The sequence below is a fragment of the Mobula birostris genome, chromosome 3, assembly GCF_030028105.1.
Source record: "Mobula birostris isolate sMobBir1 chromosome 3, sMobBir1.hap1, whole genome shotgun sequence".
NCBI lineage: Eukaryota > Metazoa > Chordata > Chondrichthyes > Myliobatiformes > Myliobatidae > Mobula > Mobula birostris.
In genome coordinates this window covers 81,011,226-81,032,057 of record NC_092372.1, presented here as the reverse complement: position 1 = coordinate 81,032,057, position 20,832 = coordinate 81,011,226, and the positions used below count along the sequence as shown (strand labels likewise).

Genomic DNA, 20,832 nt, shown 5'->3' with positions numbered 1-20,832 from the left:
CAAATTCTGATATAGAATTGCAATGCTCAGGACGATAACTAACTTTTTTCAGTTGTTTAAAGAACATAAAACTTGGCTCATGGATTTTCCAACTTCTCCCCACTTACAAAAAGAACAATTTCTTTTCTCGGGAAAAGATTGGCAGGATTGTTAATGTGGTTTTCATAAATCCAGGAAAATAATCACACTCATGCTTCGATTATCTCTACCTTAGTAGTTTAAACCAATCGTAGTTACAAATTGTACTGATGACTAATTTTTATATATTTATAAATCCCTCATTTATAAATGCTCAGCAGCACCAAGCGATAAAAGATTACAAAGAAGTAAATGATGGATTATGAAAGGTGATAAGTCAAAAAATTCAAAGTTCAAAGTAAATTTATTATCAAAGTACATCTGGTTGCGTATTTAATATATCAGTAATATTTCAGTAATCTAGTGTGTGTGTGTATATATATGAGTTTCATCAAGCATTCTTGTTCACTTAAATAATTTATTATGGGTAATATATGTAAATACATGAATTGCATATGTCATCACACTACCACATAAATGCACACCTCACTTAAAGTAGAGAGTGAAGTTAGACTCCCATGTCTTTCTTTGAATTAGTTTAACATTTTGAAGTTACAAAACATATGTCATCATTACAACCATGAGATTCATTTTCTTGCAGGCATACTCAATAAATCCATAAGGAAATAACAGAATCAATGAACGGGACACGAACTTGGGGATCAACCAGTGTGCAAAAGACAACAAACTGTGTGGGTACAAGAAGAAAGAAATAATAATAATAATAATAAATAATTATTATTGATGCTAAAAGCAGCTACTTGGAACTCCCAAGCACCTTTAATTCTGTTGATAAGTTCTTCAAAATAAAACCATCACCTATTAAATTACACAAGGGAAAATCAAGATTAACAATTCCAGTCTGATCAACCAAGGTAGGGTGGTAAATAAGATAAATATTATGAAGGTGCTGTTATGATGAAGGTGAATAGTAAGCCCAAACAACAATGCGTGGTGGATGAGGGAGAAGGAACAGGAGAATGAGGTCCCAGTACTGATTTGATGTGGTCATCAGACAGTGGCTTACAGAGTCAAAAGGTTGCTCTGTTAGGCATTGAACACCTGCTTGATATTACCTCAGTGAGGAAGAAAGTGGAAAAATGTCTCACCATAACAAGATTCAAGTACCTATGTTCAAAATAGGTAAAGCAATAGCAATAACTGAAAGTTAACTAAAATTATCCTCTGTTTCAGCACTCAAAACCATAAGGACAGGCACTAAAGGAAGACTGGTTAGTAGGGAGGCGAAGGGAGGCTCCAAAGAGAAGACGTGTGGTCCTTGCTTGGCACATTTCTCATCCCCCAGTGCCGCTGACCAACTACCTGAGCCGACCAACTACCGGAGCCCAACAGAACCCAACTGTATATGTAGTATTCAGGTTGGGCATTAATGAAACCGAGAAGCAGTCAGGCTTGGGACCAGGTCAGCTCTTTACAAGCAAATTTATTTGTTTAGTTATTGGCATACAGTGCAGAGTAGGCTCTTCCAGCCCCTTGAATCGCATCGGTCAGTAATCCCCCAATTTAATCCTAGCCTAATTACGGGACAGTTAATCTACCAACTGGTACAACTGAAGGAAGAAACCAGATCACCCGGAGGAAACCCACATGGTCATGGGGAGAACGTATAAGCTCCTTACAGGCAGCGACGGGAATTGAACCCAGGTCACTGGTATCATAAAGTGTTGTGCTAACCTCTCCAATATCATGCCGCCTATGCTAATCCTGCCTGCTGTGGAACAAGAGAGGAACAGGGCACAACAAATGGTGCTGCCCCATCACAACTCCAATAACCCAGGTTCAATCTAAAACCCATTGCTGCCTGTGTGGAGTTTGAATCTTCTTCATGTGCGTAAATGGGCTTCTCCAGTTTCATCCCACACTCCAAGGATGTGCCGATTAGCAGGCGGTTGCTGTGAAATACCCTGAGAGCAGGTAGTGACAGGAGGATCAAAGGGACCATGATGAGGTGTGGATATATAATGAGGAAATAAAAATACGGGAATAGGACAGATCGGAATGGTCTGGACAACTGGCATAAACTCAGTGGGCTGAAATTACCTCTTTCTTTTTGGTGAGAAAATAAAATGCAAGTGCAGATTTTCCAGGAAGCAGCTCCTGTTTTTCAGTACAGCTTTAATGCCTGTCTATATGCCTTGGATTTGGGTTGGAAATTTTAAAAAAAGTAAGTTCTCAGGCTCAGATCAGCTTTTAGCCTTATATCCAAGAAGATCTCTAGTCTACACAACAGAAACAGTGTCTAATATAAATAAACCAAGCAAAACAGAAATAGCGGTAAGGATAGGGAAGAGTGAGGAAGGTCCAACACATTAAAACACAATAAATAACAAAGACAAAACATAATAAAAATGAGGAGAAGTCATGAAAGTCACAGTGAAGAGTTGCAGAGTGAATTTAATGTCATTTGAAGACAGGAACCACTGAAAATAAGGCGACAGAGAACAAATTATCTTAGCTTCTGGTGTAGTTTGGCCATTATCTCTAATGTAAACGTGTTCTGCAGTGAGAGGTTAAAGAAATCAGGAATAGCACCATGGCGAAGTTTTCAATGTTCATTCTGAAATGGTAAAGCTTGCTAAGGTTTCTGTTAAGATGAGCTGCAGGCCAGACTGCATATATTCCCTCTAAAATCAATTATTGCTGAACGAGATGGCAGGACTTCATGAAATAACATTCTTCAGAAATGTAATTTGACTTTTTGGAAATAATACACAGGTAATGTACAATGCCCAAATTAACCAAATGTGCCATGCATAAATTAGACAATCTGTTTAGAAAAACTGAGCTTTACCTTTATTAATGACTGGAAGCATAAATCTGATCACCTTTATTTCAAAAGAAAGACTTAATACGTTCAGAACAGTGCCACAGAATTCTTTTTGAAAATGTGTTCAGCTATTAAAAAAAACATTTTGAACTTTACCGGTAATGCCTTCGAGCAACAAGGTCCGAGGCCACTCTTCCTTCCCTCTCTCCAACTCCACAATTACCGAGGAAGTTGTTGCTATCCATAATAGCCAGCTCGTGTAGAAAAAGTTCAATAGTACTGTCATTCCATCCATCTTCTGGACACTTACCCTATGGAAATAATGTCACAGTGAAAAGATATGCAGATCTCAATATTTCACATGGGATACAGGATGGCATTGATGAGACTGAGAACACAATAAACCTTATTTGTCACAACAGTATCTGCACTTAGTTTGCACTGTAGTAAGTTGTATCTCAAACAATGAGTCCGAGTATAGGAAGGGGATAGAGAGATTGTATGACAACAATCTTTTCCTCAATGTAAGCAAAACAAAAGAGCTGGTCATTGATTTCAAAAGGGGAGTGTTAAGCATGCTACTGGCTTGTTTACTGGTGAGCTGTCTCAATGACTATTGCCCAGTGGCACTTACATTTACTATGAAGTGCTTTGAAAGCTTGGTAATGGCTACAATCAACTCCTGCATGAGCCAGGACCTGGACCATCTGCAATTTGCCCATCTCCACAGGAAGTCTACAGCAGCTGCAATCTCACTGGCTCTCCACTCAGCATTGGATCACCTCGCGAATAGCAACATCAATATATATGACAGGCTGCTGTTTATTGACTACAGCTCAGCCTTCAACACAATTATACCCTCAGTTCTGATTAACAAGCTCCAAAACTTAGGCTTCTGTGCCTCTCTCTGCAACTGGATCCTTGACTTCCTCACAGTTTGTGTGGATTGGAAATAACATCTCACTGACAAACCTCAGAGATGTATGGTTAGCCCACTGCCCTACACTCTCTATTCCCACCGCTGTGTGGCTAGGCACAGCTCAAACACCATTTATAAATTTGCCGACAACACAACTATTATTGACAGAATTTCAGATAATGAGGAGGAGGTGTAGAGGTGCAAGAAAGATCAGCTTGTTGAGTGGTGTTACAGCAACAACATTGCACTCAACATTAGCGAGACCAAGGAATTGATTGTGGACTTCAACAAGGGGCAGCTGCGGGACACACTAGTCCTCGCTGTGAGATCAGCAGTGGAAAGGGTGAGCGAGTTCCTGGGTGTCAACATCTCTGAAGAGTCTATCTTGGGCCCAATATATTGATTCAATTACAAAGAAGGCATAATAGTGGCTATATTTCATTAAGAGTTTGAAGAGAATTAGTACGACACCAAAGACATTCACAGATTTCTACAGATGTACTGCGAAGATTACTTTTGGTTTCTTTCACTGCAGTTGGACAATATACAGTGAAAGGATTGACTTAACCAAGTGATAATCAGTCTAGCACTCCATGATACCAACAGGTTTCAGGACCATAAACATCATGAGCAATCTGCAAGCAGTCTCAACGAGGCACTGGTGTCCCATATGAAATGTAAGCGTAGCACAAAAGTGGGACCAACACAAGATGCTAGTGACGAAATCAGCAAAGTCAACCCTCAGACCAAAAAAGAGAGCTCATCAGAACTGATTTCACAAAAATGATGAAAATATCACCAGGATACTGGAAGAGAAAACGAAAACATTTTTCACATCACATTCTGAAGTGGGATAATTTCAAACACTTTCAGAGGCAAGCATAGACTGCAATACGCAGAGTAGGAACTGAGTGGTGGGAGAGAAAGGTGGAGGAAATTCAGTGCTATGCTGACACCAAAAACTTGAAGAGGCTCTTCAGTGTCATCAAAGCAATCTGTGGACCACACAAGCCAAGTACCACATCACACCCTTTCTGTCAGCAAATGGCACAGTCCTGCTCAGAGAGAAAAGAATGGAGGGAACACTTCAGCAACTTGTTTGACAGGCTGCACTCGATCATATCCCCAGAAATCTACTACTGACAGCCTCAACCTCCCTCCTGCAATAGTTGAGATCAAACAAGCCATTGCTTGCTTAAATTCTGGAAGGTCAGAGCCCCTGCCGAGATGGTCAAGCCATTGGGCCCAGTTGCACTAAGGGCCTCCCATGAAATTCTGACAAGCATCTGGAAAGATGAAGACATGCCCAATGAGTTCAGAGATGCTTTGATCATACCTCCTTTCAAGAATAAAGGCAGAAAAGCTGACTGCAGTAACTACAGTGGTATCTTTCTGCTTTAGATCACTGGGTAGATCCCAGCCCACGATTTTCCCAACCACCTAATCTTGACCATATCAGAGGAGAACCTGCCCGAGACACTGTGGATTCTGCCCTGGAAGAAGCACAATCAATGTGATGTTCGCTGTCCAGCAGGTTCAAGAAAAGTGTATTGAGCAGAACCTAGATCTGTACATTGTCTTCACAGATTTAACCAAGGCCTTTGACACAGTTAACAGAGAAATGCTCTGGACAATCTTGTTAAAGTTGGGATGTCCACACAAGTTCTTCAGTCAAATCCACGATGATATGACTGGGCTTGAGCTCTCAAATGGATAAGTCTCAGAGCCGTTCAATATCCTAAATGTGTGAAGCAAGGTGCAGGCTGGCCCCCATACTGTTCAACCTCTTTTTCACACTCAACCATGCGGTCAGCGGCCTTGAACACGAGGTGTACTTACAGTACAGACTTGATGGATCATTATTTGATCTGCAACATCTGAAATCCAAATCTATGACCGTTAAAAGAGTCGTCCTCGAAGCACTTTATGTGGACTTCTGTGCTCTATTGGCCCACTCAGAGTCTGATCTGCAACTGGTTATTGACTGGCTCGCAGAAGCCTCAAGTCTGTTTGGCCTCACCATCAGTGCGTACAAAAGAGAACCTTATTTCAGAGAAACCTGCTCCTGGATCTGCTGCCATGCCACCTTCCATGACCATTGAAGGCAGAACATCGAGGGTAGTAAAGGAATATAAATATCCAAGGAATAATGATTCCTTGGATAAAGAAATCAATAGTAGGATTTCCAAGGCTAGTCAGAGCCTGGGCAGACTGCAATCACGTGTGCTAAGTCAGCACAATATCCAGATGTTCACTAAAATCAACTTGTACAAGGCTGGCATCCTGTGTGGTTGTGAAACGTGGTCCATATACAAAAGGCAACTCAAACTGCTGGAGCACTTCCACATGCGCAGCCTGAAATCCATTAAGGGTATCTGCTGGCATGACTGTATCGCAAACCTGTGAGTCCTCAATAGGTCAAAGACTACCAGTACTGAAGGAATGATCCTGAAAGCACAACTTCGTGGACCGGATACGTTATATGCATGGAAGACTCCAGATTCCCCAAGCAGCTGCTCTATGGCCAGTTATCATGGGGAAACAGAAACTGTGGTAGATCTCATAACAGGTATAGACCATGTGGAGGTCTGCATTGCTTAGATTGGGCTTGCCTTCATCTGGAACATAAGGCACAAGACAGAATTATTTGCTGTGCCTCGGTTAAACTTGCTCACAGCAACTGAGAAGATAGGCATCACGCGGACCTAGAGACTGCCCAACGGAAGAGGAAAGGATCAGCAACAGCTGCGTCTACGGAATCAAGACAACTCCACTGTAAACGTCTATGCCATTCAAAAATTGACCTCCAGTCACCTCAAACACATATCCGATGAGCTGCACAAACACAATCATCATCGGCGAAATCCACAGACAACCAGCCACTGTGGAGAGCATTCTAATTGGTTGTATCACCATCTGGTATGAAGGGGCCACTGCACAGGATTGGAAAAAACTGTATACAGTTGTAAACTCTGCCAGCTCCATCATGGGCACCAGCATCCAGGCCACCTTCAAAAGGCAATGCCTCAAAAAGGCAGCACCCATCATTAAGGACCCCCATCACTCAAGACATGCCCTGTTCTTATTGCTACGATAAAGAAGGAAGTACAGGAGCCCGAAGACACACACTCAATGTTTCAGGAACAACTTCTTCCTCTCTGCCATCAGATTTCTGAATGGACAATGAACCTATTAACATTCCCTCAGCACTTTTTCCTCTCTTTCTGACTAAATTAATTTAATTTTCTATTTTTATAAATACTTATTGTAATTTATAGTTTTTAATTATTATGTATTGCAATCTATTGCTGCTACAAAACAACAAATTTCATGACATATGCCAGTGATATTAAATCTGATTCTGAACTGAGAATCATTTTTTTGCAGGGGTGGGGGATCTATTTAAACCTCTGTCCAGTAATCAGATACAATGTCTCTTAAGTACACAGGCTCCATGTTCCACCACAGGAAGAAAGTTGTTTTGGAATTTGACAAACAATCGCTCGAATTGATAACTATGAATCAATGCCCTATGAAGCAAAGTAAACACATTAATGCTTTAAGTCCGATGAAACTAGCCATCGAGCATAGGACAACCTGATTCTGTACTGTTATACCTAAGCTGGGGGAGATGATAATTAAATGCTGTTGGCCCTCAAAACTGTTCATTACATTATGGTAATCTGCTGATCAAATTTACAGATGCCACGACACTGATAGGCCTTACTTCCAATAATGATAAGATAGCCTACAGAGGAGAAGTCAATGCCCTGACACAATGATGCCAAGAAAACCTCTCCTTCAATGTCAAAAAAACGAAGGAGTTGATCGTGGATTACAGGAGGAACAGAGACAGACTCGCCCCTATTGACATCAATCAGACTGTACTTGAGAGGATGAGTAGTTTCAATTTCCTCGGTATAAGCATCACCAAGGATTTCAGGTGGACTGTACATAGGGACTATGTGGTGAAAAAAGCACAGCAGCGCCTCTTTTACCTCAGACGGCTGAAGAAATTTGGCACGAGTCCCCAATCCTCAGGACTTTCTACAGGGGCACCATCAAGACCATCTTGATTGGCTGTGTCACTGTCGGGTATAGGAACTGTACCACCATCAATCGCAGGGCACTGCAGAGAGCAGTACGGTGCAGACAGCCCAGTGCATCTGTGGATGTGAACTGTCCACTATTCAGGACATTTACAGCAGCAGGTGTGTAAAAAGGACCCGGAGGATCATCAGGGACTCCAGTCACCCCAACCATAAACTGTTTCAGCTGCTTCCATCTGGCAGATGGTACCGCAGCATTAAGACCAGGACCAGCAGGCTCCTGGACAGCTTCTTTCACCAGGCCATCAGATTGATCAGTACACATTGATCCGATTGAATATCTGACTGTACATAAATGTATACAAAGCAATTATGTATACAATCGTAGTGTTTGGACAATATTCTCCCACATTTCCCTTCTTTATTGCTCGTACATAGCGACAGAGACGCAACACGAAGAATTTTACTCCCTCATGTTGTGAGATGGATGTAAGAAATAAAATTCTAATTCGGTAGAGGTATGATTGTCATATAAAGTGTTTTTTGTGTATTTTGTGACAAAAGCAAGAGTTTCCTGCTGATGTTCTTTGCTTACATCATTAGTTAATTTAACCTGCATTTTCCCACCTCCCAAATGTCCTCACATCTCCTTCTCACTAACACAAAATACTCTGCAGATGCTGGGGTCAAAGCAACACACAACATGCTGGAGGAATTCAGCAGGTTGGGCAGCATCCGTGGAAATGAACTGTCAACGTTTCGGGCTGGAACCCTTCATCAGGACTTGGGGTTCCGGCCCGAAACGTTGACTGTTTGTTTCCACGGATGCTGCCCGACCTGCTGAGTTCCTTCAGCGTGTTGTTCCTTCTCACTAATCCAGAGCCCTGGTCAGAAAAGACAATGGAGAATTAAGCAGACTTTTTTAAAAATCAGGGAAACATATAGTCAGTTAATGAAACATGTACATTACCACTGGCTGGTTGGATTGAATAGCCAGTAAATAGATATAATTTAACCAGCACCCACTATGGATTTAGGCAATGCAGCAATATCATGACCACTTGAGGGGTCCAAAAAAAAATTCTTCACATGACCACCCCCAGAACTTTTGTATCCTCTGGTCAAAGGTGCACACAGAATCTTAAATTTGATATTTTTGGAAAGGCATGTGAATTATCCTTTAAGTCATCAGGTTGAATTACATTAACCATATCTAAGGTGACGTGTTTTGACTGACCACTTATTTACACTAATCCTACATTAATACTTACACTTACTTTCCCAACAGTGCCATCAACGTACCCCATATTCTACCACTTACCAACTAGGGACAATTTAAAGTAGCCAATCAATCTACCAACTCCCACATCTCTGAGACGTGGGAGGAAAAAAAAAACCACGCAGATGAAACCTCAGAAGTTCAAAGTACATTTATTATCAACCGTCACAGGGTGAAAATACAAACCTGCACAGTCACAGGGAGAAGATACACACACAGCACAGAAAGCATCTTAAGTCAGCTGTGAACCAGGGTCTCTGGAGCTACGAGGCAGCTGCCTGACTAAATACACTATGTTGTAGCTTCACTAATAGCAATACCTTTTCTCTATTTACTATATCTAAACATATCAAGATTTTGCACACCTTTTTCAAACACCTAATTTTTTTTCCTTTGCTCTAAAAGCAACTCCAGGTTCCCTAGTTTATCACTATAAGTGAAACTTTTCAAGTACAATTCTTTTCCTCACCATCTCTAATGTTTTCAAATCCTTTTTAAAATACAATAACTAGCGTTGTATCTATGCACAACTACATATATGGTAAATAAAAGCACGTACACAGGAGATGGTTTTAACTCGTGTATTCACATTGCAACGACACACATGTATAGACAACAGCGCATGTGCAGACAACAGATCAATATGTAGTGCTGTAAACGTAAACTTGCTAGATCAAATAACGACAGCACAAAAAGATCGTTACTTGTCTTTCCACCCGTTTATTTCTTCGAGCTCAGCCGGTGACTGAACTTGGACCCGACATCAGGGAAAGAACCTTTCTCATCTCCCCGGCGGTTCTACAAGTTCACTGTCCGATGTCAGAATTGTCAGAAGTTATAAGGCCACCGATACAAAAGAGCAATCAGTTTGATAACTATTCCGGTCAAGTCAATGTACTATTGATACAGAGAACAATCAGTTTGATAACTATTCCGGTCAAGTCAATGGACTATTGATACAGAGAACAATCAGTTTGATAACTATTCCGGTCAAGTCAATGTACTATTGATACAGAGAACAATCAGTTTGATAACTATTCCGGTCAAGTCAATGTACTATTGATACAGAGAACAATCAGTCTGATAACTATTCCGGTCAAGTCAATGTACTATTGATACAAAGAACAATCAGTCTGATAACTATTCCGGTCAAGTCAATGTACTATTGATACAAAGAACAATCAGTTTGATAACTATTCCGGTCAAGTCAATGGACTATTGATACAAAAGGACAATCAATTTGTTAGACACTCCAGCCACCTTAATTATAAAAAAGAATGTCCTACCTGGTTTGCTGGAGCCACAACTTAATTACAAAGATAAAGAACATCCGTCAAGTTTATGCTTTAATTAAGAAAGGAATGTTCTGTCTAATTTCCATTAGGTACTGCTTTTTGTCAAAATCAAAAGGTGTGAAAAGCCCAGAGACATCTGATGTGGATCTGGGCAAACTTGAATTATCTTACTCCAAAGAAGGCAGCTGTGAGACATTATTCAAACACACCGCAGTCACAGACATAGTCAGTGCTGAATCCATTGTTTTACAGGAATCTTGAGAATCATCTTTCCCTTAAACTTTATCAGTACTAAGGGGGGGGGGGTGGTCATTGCTCAAAAAAAATAGATCTATACATTACATTTCCTCCCCCTTTAGATTAATGCAACATAAAACTGTATACGTACAAAATATTCACTTTTCCTTTCATAAACTTACATTCTGAATAACCATGCTTTCACAATAACAGTCCATAACAACTTCACAGTTCTAAAAGTTCAGTCTTTTAAATGGTGCTCTGTTTCTTTCAGGATAGAGCGGGTGAACCTGTGGTGTGAAATCAAGTTTGGTAGGTGTCTTGTCTAAGACAACATTCTTGGATTTCGGTGTCATCATGTCCGTGACATCATCACTGAAAGGTAAGTCTGGTGACTGTGATGTGTCCGACTTGTTGGATGCAGTCGACTCAGGTGTGCTCTTCGGTTGAGCATTCAGTGTCCGGTCCACATGACGTCTCCATGTCTGATCTCCAACATCCATTGTGTACTTCAGTGGTCCAGTTCTTGTAGCTGTCATACCGGTGTCCACTTGTCTTCTCAGTAATCAGGCACTAGGACTTCCTGTCCAATCTCGAAGCTCCTTGCAGCTTCACTTGGCAACTGGTTGAACTGCTTATTCTGCACTTCCCTCCATAGGTCTGGTTTCAGAAGGTCTATGCGAGATCTCAGATTCCTACTCATGAACAGCATTGCCGGTGTTTGATTTGTCGTCGCGTGAACAGAGTTCCGATACACAAAAAGGAAGTTGTCCACCACCTTGTACTACAGGGAAATGTCCTCCTTGATCATCGCTTTTACGGACTTCTTGAAGGTACGGGTAAACCTTTTAGCTAACTCATTCGTTGCTGTGTAGTGAGGAACTGACATGAAATGTCTGACGCCGTTTTTCTTCATGAACAGTCTGAATTCTTCAGACATGTATTGTGGGGTCCGTTGTCACTCACTATTTTTTCTGGCAAGTCATTTCTGGTGAAGATAGTCCTTAGGGTGGAGATGGTCTTTGCTGAGATGGTTGACTTCATTGGTATAACACCCAGCCACATTGAATGAGCATCCAAAGCAATCAGAAACATAGAGTCCATGAATGACCCAGCAAAGTCAATATATACTCTTTGCCATGGTGAAGACAGCTACTCCCATGGGTGTTACGGTGCTTATGGGTGTGCATTTTGAACGTTTTGGCATCCTGAACAACTTCTGGCTAAATCTTCAATCTATTTATTTACTCCTGGCCATCACATGTAATTCCAGGCGAGACTCTTCATCTTGCCTATACCCAGATGTCCTTCATGCAGATTTTCTAACACTCTGGTATGCAGTTTAAAGGGAATCACAACACCAGGTCCATAATCAGCGTTCCTTGACATACAAAAAGTTGGTCTCGTCTCGCTGAAAACTTTGTAAACATAGGGTTACCATGAGCTGGCCATCCTTACATTGTGATTTCATAGACTTTTGACAATGTTGGGTCATTCCTTGTTTCCTTTTGTATTCCAGAATTTGTCCAACATCGTAACTGGGTAGCAGTCGTCACTGGAATCCCCTTCCTGGGATTGAAAATGGGCACAAGGGGCTGGTGATCTATCACTAGTGTAAACTTTTGTCCATAGATGTAGTGGTGGAATTTCTTTATTTCCCATACTAGACTAAGGACCTCTCGGCCTATCTGTGCATAGTTGCACACTGTGCTCATCAGTGATCTTGAAGCAAATGCAATTGGATGTTCAGATCCATCTTTCATAATATGTGACAAGATGATCCAATGCCTTAAGGGGACGCATTGCATGCCAATGCGAAGGGCAGGGATGGGTCATCATGGGTGAGTAGTTCATTGGATGCTATTAGTCTCTTTGTTTCATTGAAAGCTCTTTCATATCTTTCAGACCTTTCCCACTTTTCTCCAGTCTGTACCAGTGTATTCAACGGATGTAGCACTATCGCAATGTCTGGGAGAAATCGGTGGTAGTAGTTTACAAGGCCCAAGTATGACCTGAATTGTGACACATTTCTGGTTTGGGTCCCTATAGCACTGCTTTAATCTTCTGTTGTGACTTCTGTAAGCCATGTTTGTCAAAGACATGTCCACAAAATAAGATTTCATTCTTGTAAACCTCATTATTTCTCTCTTTGCATGCAGACCATACTCACTCAGCCTGGTAAGCACTTTACCAAGGTTCTGGAGGTGCCGCTCATCATTTTTGCCAGTCAGGATAATATCATCAATGTAACGTTGTGTTCCTGGGGTATCTTGGAGCACTTAGTTCATTGCTCTTTGCGGAGCTGATGCGACACCAAAGGCTATTATACTGGATACTGGAACAGTCCCTTGTGAGTATTGATTGTGAGGAACTTCCTGCTTGACTCCTCAATCTCCATTTGCAGATAGGCTTGTGACAAGTCCGTCTTTGAAAACCTCTCCTCTGCCCCCCCCATCCAACTAAAGATGCAAAAATGTCTTCTATTTGTGGCAGGGGATACTGTACAGTACGCAGCACCAGGCTGATGCTCATCTTGAAATCCCCACATACGCCAATGGCTCCGGACTTCCCTTTCTTAATCTGGACAATGGGCATGGCCCAATTATTTCACTTAACCACGAGAGAATTCCAGTCACCTCCAAGCTCTGCAGTTCAGCCTCCTCTTTAGGATGTAGGGCATAGGGCACTGGATGTGCTTGATGGAATCTTGGTGTTGCTGTTTCATCCAGTTCACTTCTGGCCATCATGCCTTTGAGTTTACCAATCCCATTCTCAAATACCTTCTCATAGCATTAAGCAGCTGTGCCTGTCTCTGGTTAGTGCAACCATTTGGGCTGCTGTTGCCTGTGATGTCACACTCAGAGCTTTGACTAAGTGCCAGTCTAGTTGGGTTTTCTCAAACATTCATGTCCGAAAAGTGCTGTCCCTCCACTTCAATACATGAAGCTCTAACTGTTGTGCTTAGTCTCCATATGTCATATTTACCTTCAGTTTTCCGCCTGTATAAGTCTTTAGCATCACTGTGGTCTTTTCTAATGGTATCTTAGAAAACAGTCTGTGGTAGCCTCTGGAATTATGGACAAAGGTGATCCTGTATCCAGCTCCATTTTCAGTTTTACACCACACATATTTATTGTGTTCCAGATGATTTCGTGATCTGCTTCAGTTATATTATGCAATTCTAGGCATGACAGTTCACCTTTGTCAGACTCTGTGTTGTCCGATTCTGTTTTACATTCAGTAACTTTAGGCACTTGCTTAGTTTTGTCTTTGAGACTTTTCATTTGGTTGTGCTTTTTCTCTGATTTGCACATTCTCCTTAAGTGACCTTACCTGTGACACTTCTGCTCAGTTTTTCCTTGAATTAACAGTGATTTGCACCATTGGAGGATTTGCCAAATCATTAACATTTTTGGTCTTTTGTATCATTCAGGGATATATTGTGCTTTTCACATTCTAACCTCCTTTTCTGTAGTTCTGCTGCATCCTTTGCTGCAGTTTCTATTGATACTGTAATAGTCAATGCCCGTTCTAAGGTTAGGTCTCTTTTGGACAGTAGCCCCTTTTGAGTGCTCTGACTATAAATCCTACATACAAGTGTGTTCCTTACTGCATCAGAAAATCCATTTCTAAAGTCACAGAACTGGGAAAGTCTGCACCAGAAGGCGCAGAGAAGAAAAGCAATAAAAATAAATGCAATATAATTCATAATCTATTATCTAAATTGCAGTGGTGTGCAAGGGATCCAAATAAAATGTCTGCTTATATAATACTCCAAAGAATCAGGCAACAGACCAAGTTTTTCAAAAAATTGGCATGGCCTTTGCAAATATGAAATTCAAACTAAATATTGTGAATTAGCATCTATAAATAAAGTAAGTACCATAAACACAATGATAGGTAAGTGTTCTCATAAATAAGATTTTATCTGAGAACTAATTCTTTAGATAACCATTTGAAATCTATAAAGAATTAACACAGGGAGGAAGCTAAAGGAGGAAAGAAGATAAATGGAGTGGGTCTGAGTAAAGTTTTAGATGGTAATAATTTTTGTCCTATTTCAGTACATATTAAAAAAATGATACAAGCTTTCCTACACAATAAATAATACATCAAACTGTTAATCTGAATCATTTTCATTACCTTTTCTATTAGTAGCCGAATTAAGTGCTCATGTGTGCGATGAGCCTGTAAACCTTGGCGAATGTATGAAGGGGAGACTATCTTTTCACACAGTGAGAAATTTTCTGTATTCATCCCAGCTGTTGAGGCAAAATGAAACTTCATTAACATGGCATTGTCCGATATTTACACATGAAAGAGAATAATTTATGAGAACATTAGATTCCAAGCTCCTACTAACTTCTTGAAGGAGACTAAGGATGGACAATAAATGCTAGTTTTGCCAGTGATACTGAAATCCCATGAATAACAAACAAAAAATGTGAACGCATTTGGTCTATCATAGACATTCACGTGTTTGACAGACACCGTTAATTTGGCAGACAATGTTTATTTGCATCATAGCTGTTTATTTTTCACATAAACATGTTTAATTTTCATTGACTATTAACCCTAATAATAATGCAATGTTTTAATACTACACCCCCAACTAATCCAGGTGAAATGTCCTTTCTACTCACAGATTATCTTGAAATTCCCACAAGGGGACGAATCAAAAGCAATTAATAAGTATTGAAATTTGTCCCATAACTTGCCATTTAATAAATGGGGAGTGACGTGTTTCTTACTTCATGATTTTTTCCCCTTTCATTTCTGTCTGAAAATGTTGGTCTCCTTCTGAAAGAGGGTTCGCCATGATCATTCATCAACTGGTAATGCGAACTTCAAAATGCCTGAGCTGGAGGCAATGGGGGGGGGGTAACGACATGTAAACTCACTGTAGCAGGGTTTTCCAATCTTTTTTACCCCACCGAAGGGTCCATGGACCCCAGATTGGGAAACCCTGCACTGTAGCCTTCTTTGGTGGACAACACAGGTTTGAGAGCAGTGGTTCAGGCACACATTAAAATCACAATGAAGGGAGTAAATACAGTTAGTGGCCACTTTATTAGGTACACCTGTATACTTGGTTATTAATGCAAATATCTCATCAGCCAATCACGTGGCAGCATCTCAACACATAAAAGCACGCAGATATGGTCAAAAGGCTCAATTGTTATTCAGACCAAACAACAGATTAGGAAAGAAATGTGGTCTAAGGGGCTTTAACTGTGGAATGATTCTTGGTGCCACACAGGGTGGTTCAAGTATCTCAGAAACTGCTGATCTCTTGGGATTTTCAGACACAACAGTCTCTAGAGTTTACAGAGAATGGTGTGTAAAACAAAAACCATCCAGTGAGCAGCAGTTCTGTGGGCAAAAATGCCTTGTAATGAGAGAAGTCAGAAAGAATGGCCAGATTGGTTCAAGCCGACAGGAAGGCAAGAGTAACTCAAGTAACCACGCATTACAATGGTAGTGTTGATAAGAGTATCTCTAAATGCACAACACATCAAATCTTGAAGTGGATGGGCTTCAGCAGCACAAGACCACACAAACACCTAAATCAGTTGCTATTGAGAGAATGTGTGCAGGTGTATGGAAGGCCAGTCAAGCAGATAGCTTTGTTGTAGATGACCTTGAATTTCTTTAGTATTGTCATGCTGCATCCATAGAGTCAATGGAGAATATTCTATTACTCTTCCGCTATGTTGTCAAGATGGTATGAATGCTCTGACAGCAAGTTGAATCACCTGTCATAAGAAGCACTATTTGTTTTTTAGCTATGGTGTGAATGTACTGTAGTTGGTCCAGCTGAATTTCTACATCTGTTATGCACAGCATAGTTAACTCAAATATTCAAAGCTGCACTCATTAATTCATCCAGCCATAAGATTTGTAAAGTGAATTTCATTGTCTTAAGTGTAATTTCTGTATTTGCACGGTAAATACAAACTAAACTCGAGAGAAAGTAAAAACTAATTCAAATAAATTTTATAAAAAATGCTATGTTAATCACTGTCTGACAACCTCGTTGACTATGCAAATGAATATTATTCCTGTAGGTATGTTAAAGATTTTTAAATTTTTTTAAAATCTGTGGAGAGAGAAACAGGATTATTTTAGGTCGATGATTTCTCATTAGAAGAGGCTCTGATGAAAAGAGAACAAACAGCAAGGTTAATATCATTTCTTTCTCCACAGATGGTGCCAGACTGGCAGCGTGTTAACAAGATTCTCTGTTTATTTCACAAGTTTCTTCCAGACAGAAGGAAGCCGGACAATAAATCAAATGTGTGTGAGTGCAGTTTGATAAAATCATATACATACAGTATGTCAGCAGTTTTTTCTGCTCTTATATAAAACGCAAATGTTCAGTAAGGTAGAGATAGCTATAGTCAGGGTTTGAATCAATTGATACAGATTGAGGCTGCTATATCAATCTCGAGCAGCTTTAATGAATAACCATTAAAACTGCTGGAGAGATTTTGTGTATTAAGAGTTAAAATGAAATACAAGATTAGCGATGTTCTCACGTTTAGTATCACTTCATTTATTCCCCTGCCTATTTCCACAAATTACAAAATAATGAAAACAAAGAAAAAATGGTCCAGATGTTACAGCACATGATTACAAATTGACTGTCATCACGTGGGGGAAAGCTAAATTGAAAATCTAACTACATGCGTTTAAGGGCTGTCCATACATGTAGCAATGCAAATTTGCCAGGCTAATCAATTCATATTACATTAATGGAGGCAGGAGGGGTGTTATCATGTTGTAGAAGTGACACCAATAATACTATGCACAAATGATACCTCATCTGAGGGTTTGAGGCACTCGTTCGATCTAACAATTCTACAACCACGGGCTTGCTGCGCTGGTCTACGCCCCCCAACATAAAATTCGCTCTGGTGAAGTTGGCTTTACAGCTGATAGGCCCCGAGTAAGACCTCGGAGTTAGCCTAACTCTGTAGGCCAACTTGCATCTTACTCGCACACAAATTCGAACGAGTGAATGAAATGCGCGGCTTTGCACTTTTGAAAACTCTGCACTTTATAAAATAGATTCCTGATACAGAGCAAGCCTGTATTACACTCTGCATTTACGGAGCAGAGGTGAAGGCCGGAAAAAATGTGTAAATTTCACAGGCATGACTGGAGTGTGCAGACGCTTTTCGAGGATTGCCGAGCATAGTTATCCAACATTATACGGCCGATTGTGACACCGGTCACCCAGTTCTCACCAGTTCATGCGTTCGACTCAGCTGCAGATGTCACGTCGCGATCTCTCCAGAAAAGACCGCCTCTCCGCACTGGATAAATTACATTACCGCACGTTGGAAATACAGTATTCCATTTACCTTCACGTGAATTAGAGTAAAGACTAGGGGGCAGCAAGGACGGAGTGTTTAACAACGCGCCCAGCTTGTACCCCAACGTTTTATTTCGTGTCAAGTTACGGAGTGCTGACTCACTCTTCACCCAAACTAAACATTATGCAAGTTACAGCATTAATGCTTTGCGCATCGAGACTGGATACTTGGGAAAATCACAACTCTGTAAACGTGCATAAAGTAACAATAGCTCAATTTAGCTGAAATTGACACTTGATTAGATCATCTGAAAAGAATAAAAGGATTATAAACGCCGGTAGGGCGATAGACAAGTCGCAACGCAAATCAGAAATGGGGGCGGGCTTAAGATTGGTAATTGGTTTATTATTGTCACGTGCAGTGAGATTTCGAGAAAAACTTTGTTTTGCCTGCCAATTTGATCGTTCTAAGTCTGAACATTGAGGATTGTAGAATAGTGTTACAGTTACAGACAAAGTGCGGCGCAAGGATACAATATAAGATATAAGGGCCACGACGAGCTATATTAAGGGATCATCTTTAATGTACAAGAGGTCCGTTCAAAAAATCTTATAACAGGATAGGAGCTGTCGACATGAGAAATTCTGCAGATGCTGGAAATTCAAGCAACACACATCAAGGTTGCTGGTGAACGCAGCAGGCCAGGCAGCATCTCTAGGAAGAGTTGAAACGAGACCTGAAATGTCGACTGTACCTCTTCCTAGAGATGCTGCCTGGCCTGCACCAGCAACTTTGATGTGTGTAGTTCAGAGCTGTCGAGGTGGAGTTAATGTTTTAGGTGGGAGGCCTAGTATTTATTCTGCTAGTCTTGTGAATGCAACATTTTCAAACTTTATTCTGGATTTCTGGTACCTGCAGTATTTTTTTACCTTCAGAAACTGACGTGAATTGAGATTAGGCCAAAAAAGATTTAAATTACCTCAAGTGGAAAGGTGAGCGGCAAGCAAGAGAGCAATGTATTAAGGTCCAGTGGCTTCAAAGGATTAATATGTATACGGGAGAATAAGCTGAGGCAGTTGTAGATATTGGTAGAGCTAAGCAATTGGAAGTGGGCCTTCCCAATAGACAGCGGGCAGATCATCCATGATACTCTTGATCCAACACAATTCCAGCAACTGCAGTAAACTTTGGAGACTTTGTAGGTCAAATCAAGCTCCAGGCCTCACAATCATCCTGGGAAGGCAAGCAGCTAGTAATATGATACAGTTAAAAGATTAAAATTGAAGTATTCTTATAGAAAATTAATTGCTTAATTTAAGTTACAAAAATCAAGAACATCAAGTCTGATGAATGACTGGATCTGCTAAGTGGGCCGACCATGGCTAGTGTAGAGCCACGTGCATTCAGAGCCTGTGTGGTATGTCAAATGACCGGGTGAACGAGTAGTCTTTGAGGTGCTGCAAGTCTGTGTCTTCATTGATGCTTTGCTGCATACTTGAGTGCTCGGTTGGGGGGGGGGGTGCTGATGCTTTTTTTTGCTGGTGGGGAGGGGGATCATTGCTTTGCTGCTGCTTATATGTGGGAGGGGGAGCTGGGGGGGCTTCAGGGTTCTAACATTTAATTGCCATTCATTCTTTGGGGCACTCCTCTGTTTTTGTGGATGTTTGTGAAGAAAAGGAATTTCAGGATGTAGATTGTATCCAGTTCTCTGACATTAAATGTACCTATTGATATCCATCCATGAGATCCTGCTTTTTAGCTCCCTATATTCACTATTCAGTACCTCATCCCTTTTCCTAGTTATGTTGTTGATCCAATATGTACAATTACTCTGCTCACCCTCCCCTTTAAGGATAAGAAAAAGGATGATTTCACAGATGAATGTGTGGCTGAAGAATTGGTGCAGATGGCAGGGTTTCAGATTTGTGGATCATTGGGATCTCTTCTAGGGGAAGGTATGACTTGTCCAAAAGGGATGGATTATACACCTGAACTTGAGAGGGGCCAAAGTCCTTGCATACAGGTTTGCTAGAGCTGTTTGGGAGGGTTTAACCTAGGTTAGTGGGGGGATGGGATGGAGTAGTTGGTATAAAGGTTGATGCAACATGTACTGGGACTGAGGAGGAATAGGCAGTGGAAATACATTCAGGATGATAAGCTGAAATGTGTTTAATGTAAGCAGTCTCAGAAACAAGGGTGATTAACTTAGAGCATGGATCAGTACATGAAACTATAAGATTTTGAGCATTACAGAGACTTGTCTATCATAAGGGCAGGAATCAAAGGTTCTGAACTTAAAGAGGGGTAACTTTGAAGGTATGAGACGTGAATTAGCTAAGATAGACTGGCAAATGACACTTAAAGGATTGACGGTGGATATGCAATGGCAAGCATTTAAAGGTTGCATGGATGAACTACAACAATTGTTCATCCCAGTTTGGCAAAAGAATAAATCAAGGAAGGTAGTGCACCTGTGGCTGACAAGAGAAATTAGGGATAGTATCAATTCCAAGGAAGAAGCATACAAATTAGCCAGAGAAAGTGGCTCACCTGAGGACTGGGAGAAATTCAGAGTTCAGCAGAGGAGGACAAAGGGCTTAATTAGGAAGGGGAAAAAAGATCATGAGAGAAAACTGGCAGGGAACATAAAAACGGACTGTAAAAGCTTTTATAGATATGTAAAAAGGAAAAGACTGGTAAAGACAAATGTAGGTCCCCTGCAGACAGAAACAGGTGAATTGATTATGGGGAGCAAGGACATGGCAGACCAATTGAATAATTACTTTGGTTCTGTCTTCACTAAGGAGGACATAAATAATCTTCCAGAAATAGTAGGGGACAGAGGGTCCAGTGAGATGGAGGAACTGA

At 40.9% G+C, this 20,832-nt stretch overlaps 1 protein-coding gene across 3 annotated transcripts in view; it reads right to left on the bottom strand.

The window, feature by feature from the left end:
* Window positions 1-20,832, bottom strand: part of sepsecs (Sep (O-phosphoserine) tRNA:Sec (selenocysteine) tRNA synthase) — a 94,774-nt gene that overhangs the window by 59,733 nt on the left and 14,209 nt on the right. Inside the window, exons 1-3 of one of the 3 annotated variants that reach the window (XM_072252948.1) lie at window positions 18,013-18,273; window positions 14,789-14,907; window positions 3,023-3,177 (exon numbers count right to left, since the gene is read on the bottom strand). In XM_072252948.1, coding sequence (XP_072109049.1) covers window positions 3,023-3,177; window positions 14,789-14,902 — 269 coding nt within the window. In that variant the 5' untranslated portion in view covers window positions 14,903-14,907; window positions 18,013-18,273. Of the gene's footprint in view, window positions 1-3,022; window positions 3,178-14,788; window positions 14,908-17,895; window positions 18,274-20,832 lie in introns of those variants that run through there. The other 2 variants (XM_072252947.1, XM_072252944.1) reach the window with 2 other exon arrangements.